Genomic DNA, 6,000 nt, shown 5'->3' with positions numbered 1-6,000 from the left:
AGCTAAACTAGTTTCCAGTCTGTCCTTGTTATTGATGAAGCTCTTCTCAGCTAAACTAGTTTCCAGTCTGTCCTTGTTATTGATGAAGCTCTTCTCAGCTAAACTAGTTTCCAGTCTGTCCTTGTTACTGTTGAAGCTTGACTCAGCTAAACTAGTTCCAGCCTGCCCTTGTTATTGACAGCACTGCTTCCTGGTCTCTTACTCTCCCCGCTGGGGGTCTGTTATTTCTGAAGAATCAATTTTTACCAGGTGTCTGTTTTGGAGGTGAAGACCCCCTCCAGGAACGCTTCAGGGGGCATCCACTTCACAGGCAGCATCGCGCGGCCCCCCTTCCGATAGTAACTGGCTCTGAGGAGCGAGGGGGGGAGGGAGAGAGGGAGGGGAGCATGAGGAAGAGGAGGAAGATCGAGGGAAAAGGTTCATTAAAAAACTTTTTTTCTAGTTGAATGAAAAACAAGAAAGAAAGAAAGAAAGGGGGGGAGGGAGCCTCCTCTGCCCGCCTCCTCTCCTCGCCTAGACTCCTCACTCCCCCCCGCACCCTCTCCCTCGCAAACAAGGAGAGAGAGGAGAGTGAGAGGAGAGAAGAGAGTGAGAGGAGAGAGGAGGGTGAGAGGAGGAGAGGAGAGAGAGGAGGAGGAGGAGGAGGGAGGGGGGTGTGTGTGGGGAACTACTCCCCTTCTACCTCCTCTCCTCTCCTCCCTACCTCCCTTTCCTCCTTCTCCCCTCCTACCTTTCCAAGTAATTTTTTCAACCCTGCCACCCCACTACCTCGCCGAGGGCTCCTTACTCCTCCCCCCTCCCTTCCCCTTCTTCCTCCTTCTAAAAGAAAAAAACTCGTCCCCTGGACATCCTCGAGCCCTGGTAGGGTTTTCCCCTATTCCTCTCCTCCTTCTTCTAGAATCAAAAAACTCCTCCTTCTTCCTCTAGCTTCTTCCTGTCCTTCTATTCTCACTCGTTCTGAGCCCTTCTTCCTTCTAAATTCTACTCCTTCTACTCTTCTCCTAATCGCCCTTTTCCACGTAATTTTTTAAAAAAATAGCACTTACTTGTTGTTCTTTCCTTTCTCCTTTCGTCCCTCCTCCCAGCCTCACCTCCGAAATAGGACCGCATAATACAGAGCCGGTAGTTTCCAATAGGGATAGAGCAGAGGCCTAGATCGGTGGGACCAGAGGAGGCTTTCTACCTGTATATGTCTCGGGCCATCCCAAAGTCTCCGATCTTAGCCACCCTGGTGGAGCCGGAGCCCGACAGCAGACAGTTCCGAGCGGCGATATCGCTGTCAGGGGTCATTGCATTGAAATAAGGGTTATGAAGGTTCACAATAACAAGCCATCGGCCTGCCTAAAGCTGCTCTTCTCAAGGCTGTGTGAGTGGCAGAGTGAACAGAACAAAGGGGTGAGAGAGAGGACTTGGCACGATATCTGTGAGCTGTAGCACATACTTGGAAGGTAGATACATTCAGTGGCTACTGAGGAGACTCACGATGACATCCTTCACTGCTGTTCCTGAAAGAACGGCCTCCAGTCCAGGTAGTGTGAGCAGTGATTTTTTGCAACTGTATTTAAACTAGCTGACCATTATACTGAGCCTAGAGGTATCATTGCAGTAATGGTGTATTGCTGCTAATGTTCAAATTCTAATCTTTGAACAATGCATGCTTTAATAAATAAGTCTGATTGAATTTACCCACTGTTGTCAAGTACCATTAAAAACAAGGTAAATAGTAACATTATCTCCCCATCCTCGCCCCATCCTCTCCCCATCCTCTCCCCTCTCCTCTCCCCTCTCTCCCCCCCCCCCCCACCCCTCTCCCCCTCATCTCTTCTCAATTTTTACTAGTTCCTCCTCATCCCCACCCCATGAGCCTCCCCCTCTCTCCCCCCCTCCCCTCCCCTCCTCTCCCCTCCCCTCCTCTCCCCTCTCCTCTCCTCTCTCTCCTCTCCCCCCCCAGGGGGCTTTCGGGTATGGGTCCTCCTCTCACCTCTCGTCTCGCGTCTCCCACTCCCCGCTTCCCCTCCTCTCCTCTCCCTCTCTCTCCTCTCTCTCCCCCTCTCTCTCCTCTCCCCTCTCCCTCCTCTCCCTCTCTCTCCTCTCCCCTCCCCATCCGCTCCCCCTCTCCTCTCCCGCGCTCCTCTTACCCTCGCTCCTATGAAGACTCAGCCCAGACCCATCCTCTCCCCTCTCTCTCCTCTCCCCTCCCCATCCTCTCCCCTCCTCCTCTCCCCTCCTCTCTCTCCCTCCCTCCCCTCCCTCCCCCTCTCCCTCCCCTCTCCTCTCCCCTCTCCTCCTCCCTCTCTCTCCCCAAACCCCATCCTCTCCTCTCTCTCTCCTCTCCCCTCTCTCTCCTCTCTCTTCTCTCTCTCCCCCTCTCTCCTCTCCTCTCCCCTCCCCTCCCTCTCCTCTCCATGCCTCGAGGACCCTCTCTCCCTCCCTCCCCTCTCTCCTCTCTCCCCCTCTCTTCTCGCCCCTCCGCTCCTCTCCCCTCTCCCTCGCCCATCCCTCCCTCTCCCCTCTCTCCCCTCCTCTCCCCTCTCTCTCTCCTCTCTCTCTCTCCTCCCCTCTCCTCTCTCCCCCTCTCCTCTCCTCCCCTCTCTCCCTCTCCCCTCTCCTCTCTCCTCTCTCTCCTCTCCCCCTCTCCTCTCCCCCCTCCTCTCCCCTCTGTAGGAGGCTCTCCGCTCCCCCTCAGAAAGTCCATCCTCTCGGAAAGGGGCGAGGATTGAGACTCCTTCTACTCCTCTCTAGGAGAGGGAGAGACGCGGAGAGAGAGATCTCTAGGAGAAGGGGAGAGAGGCGAGAGGGCTGTTGAGAGGAAGGAGAGAGGGGAGAGAGGAAAGAGGTGAGAGAAGGATGAGGGAGAGGAAGGGGAGAGGTATCCCATCCTCTCCCCTCCATCTCCTCTAACTCTCCTCTCTCCCCTCTCTCCCCTTTCTCACTCCTCTCTCCTCTCTCCTCTCTCCTCTCAATCTCTCCCCATCTCCTCTCTCTCTCTCTCTCTCCCTCTCTCTCTCCCCTCTCTCTCTCTCTCTCTCTCTCTCTCCTCTCTCCTCTCTCCTCTCCTCTCTCACCGGTGAATGAAGTGGTTCTCCTCCAGGTATCTGCAGCCACAGGCGATGTCTCGGGCCATGTGGAGCAGCTCCAGCATGCTGAGAGAGGAGGCATGGCTCTGAGGAGGAGCACACACACAGTTAATACAGGAGACGGAACACACAGTGTATACAGGAGACCCAGCACACAGTGTACACAGGAGACCCAGCACACAGTGTACACAGGAGACCCAGCACACAGTGTGTACAGGAGACCCAGCACACAGTGTACACAGGAGACCCAGCACACAGTGTACACAGGAGACCCAGCACACAGTGTACACAGGAGACCCAGCACACAGTGTGTACAGGAGACCCAGCACACAGTGTACACAGGAGACCCAGCACACAGTGTACACAGGAGACCCAGCACACAGTGTACACAGGAGACCCAGCACACAGTGTACACAGGAGACCCAGCACACAGTGTGTACAGGAGACCCAGCACACAGTGTGTACAGGAGACCCAGCACACAGTGTACACAGGAGACCCAGCACACAGTGTACACAGGAGACCCAGCACACTGTAAGAATGTGGATTATGGCACCCCGCTCCTGTGAGGAGGCTCAAGCAGCAGGTTACTCACGGATTTGGGTCGGTTCTGTCTCAGGAAGCTCTTCATGTCCCCTCCAGTCATGAGCTCCAGTAAGATAAAGCGAGGCAGAGTCTGCAGAGACACGCCCACACAGTGCACGATGTTCTGGTGACTGAACTTACTGGAGAGAGAGAGAGAGGGAGAGTGAGCGAGACGGTGAGTGAGTGAAGCAGCGTGTGAGTGAGCGACCCCCTGATCCCTCACCTCATGATTAGCGCCTCCATGAGGAAGTCCATCTCATCCTGCTCGGAGCAGATCTCAGGCAGTGTCTGCAACACAGGGTTAAACACGCTGGCTTAGTGCTGGAGGAACAGCCTGCTGGGCTCCTCAGTGATCTCTATCATTCACACATCTCTCTGACTCTCTCTCTGTCTCTCTCACTCTCTCACCTTGATGGCCACTGGCAGTGGGCTGTTCTCCCTTGAGATCCCCAGTATCCTGCCTTCAAAGACCTCCCCGAACGCACCGTGACCCAGCGCCCTGAGGAGAGAGGGGGGAACGACACGCAGATCAGACTAGCTGTGAGTCACTGGAACAAAAAGAGGAGAGAGGAGAGGAGAGGGGAAGGGGCAGAGGAGAGAGAAGAGGGGAGGGGAGGGAGAAAGAGGGAGAGGAGAGGGGAGGGGGGGGAGGAGAGGAGAGAGGAGAGGGGAGGAGAGAGAGGAGAGAGAGAGAGAGGGGAGGGAGAGGAGAGGGAGGAGAGGGGGGGGGGAGGAGAGGGAGAGGAGAGGGGAGGGAGGGGAAGAGAGGAGAGAGGAGAGGGGGCCCCGCCTCCGGTGGGAGGGGAGGGGAGGAGGAGAGGGGAGAGAGGAGAGGGAGGGGGGGAGAGGGAGAGTAGAGGGGAGGGGAGTTTGGGGTCAGAGGAGAGGCCCTCCCCTCTCTACCTCTCCTGGTCGGAGAAGAGAGGAGTCTCCCTCCGCCTCCTGCTCTCCCTCTCTCCTCCCCACCGCCTCTTCTCTCTCCCTCTACCCTAGGGAGCCCCCGTCCCCTCCCCCCTACCCCCCGCCCATTCTCTCCCCCGTGTCCCCGGAGAGGGGAGGGGAGGGGGTTGGGGAGAAGGGAGAGTGTTCTCCCCAGGCGGAGGTACCTGAGCAGGGTGATGTTCTTGCGTGGCACCTCTTTGAGATCGTTCAGCGAGGCCGCGGTGCCCGTGAAGCAGTAGTTGGGGTTGTAGTCCGTCATGATGGTGGAGGTGCGGATCTTACTGAGCTTGTACTCCGGACTCTGCAGACGCACACGGACCTCCTGCAGCTGCTGCTGCTTCCGATAATAAACTGCAGGGAGCGGGGACAAGGAGGGGAGAGGAGAGGACAGGGAGGGGAGAGGAGAGGAGTGGAGGGGAGGGGAGAGGAGGGGAGGAGGGAGAGGAGAGGAGGGGAGAGGGAGGGGAGAGGAGAGGACAGGGAGGGGAGAGGAGAGGAGTGGAGGGGAGAGGAGGGGACAGGGAGAGGAGGAGGGTCAGGGAGGAGAGAGGAGGGGACAGGGAGAGGGGAGGAGGGGATAGGGAGGGGAGAGGAGAGGACAGGGAGGGGAGAGGAGAGGAGCGGAGGGGAGAGAAGAGGGGAGGAGAGGACAGGGAGGGGAGAGGAGGGGACAGGGAGAGGGGAGAGAGACATTACAAACTCTGTTCATTTTCAAAGCTTATTTTATCTTTAATTTATTTCCTGAAGCACAGAGTTTCACTGATCAATCTGGTATTTTCTTGTGAGAATGAATACTGCTACAGCCACCCTCTCACCCTCTGCTGCAGACTCACCCTGTGGAATAAAGCACAGTGAAGCACAGCACATTGGATTAAAGCACAGCAAAGCACAGCACAGTGGAATAAAGCACAGCGAAGCACAGCACAGTGGAATAAAGCACAGCGAAGCACAGCACAATGAAATAAAGCACAGCGAAGCACAGCACAATGAAATAAAGCATTTGGTTACAGAAGCAGGGTACATTTAGACTGCACTGCAAAGGGTCACTGAGCTGTTGTGTTATTGTATGATCACCAGGTACACTCACAGCATTGGATTATAGCTTAATTACCCATTCACAAAGCATCTAGAAATGTGTTTTGTTTTTCAATTGAACTCCCATGTTCTACCCAATTTGAAATGCCCATTCGAATGTGGGCTCATCACTGTAACCCTCTTACCAATCACAAGGACTGAAGATCAGCGGGCAGCCTGCGTTCCCACTGTCAAGCCAATCCCCTTCTCCACAAGCCTCAGATGAACTATCCCCAGCCAACTCCCCTCCCTAACCCTGCAGGAGTGCGAAGGCCAATGCAACACTCCTCTGCGTCCCGAGCCAAGATCGACAACTCAGCGCAA

The 6,000-nt window shown here is 55.9% G+C and overlaps 1 protein-coding gene across 1 annotated transcript in view; it reads right to left on the bottom strand.

Moving 5' to 3' along the window:
• The window catches only part of LOC121329707 (leukocyte tyrosine kinase receptor-like), a gene marked incomplete at its 5' end in the record, with an annotated part of 32,966 nt that overhangs the window by 3,903 nt on the left and 23,063 nt on the right, over positions 1 to 6,000 (bottom strand). The window contains 7 exons of the mRNA XM_041275403.1: positions 247 to 348; positions 1,184 to 1,276; positions 3,066 to 3,163; positions 3,671 to 3,800; positions 3,884 to 3,948; positions 4,069 to 4,159; positions 4,767 to 4,953. Coding sequence (XP_041131337.1) covers positions 247 to 348; positions 1,184 to 1,276; positions 3,066 to 3,163; positions 3,671 to 3,800; positions 3,884 to 3,948; positions 4,069 to 4,159; positions 4,767 to 4,953 — 766 coding nt within the window. The remainder of the gene's footprint in view (positions 1 to 246; positions 349 to 1,183; positions 1,277 to 3,065; positions 3,164 to 3,670; positions 3,801 to 3,883; positions 3,949 to 4,068; positions 4,160 to 4,766; positions 4,954 to 6,000) is intronic.

The sequence above is a fragment of the Polyodon spathula genome, chromosome 17 (assembly GCF_017654505.1).
Source record: "Polyodon spathula isolate WHYD16114869_AA chromosome 17, ASM1765450v1, whole genome shotgun sequence".
Taxonomy (NCBI): domain Eukaryota; kingdom Metazoa; phylum Chordata; class Actinopteri; order Acipenseriformes; family Polyodontidae; genus Polyodon; species Polyodon spathula.
Note: the sequence above shows the minus strand (reverse complement) of the source record. Positions and strands in the feature narration are given on the sequence as shown.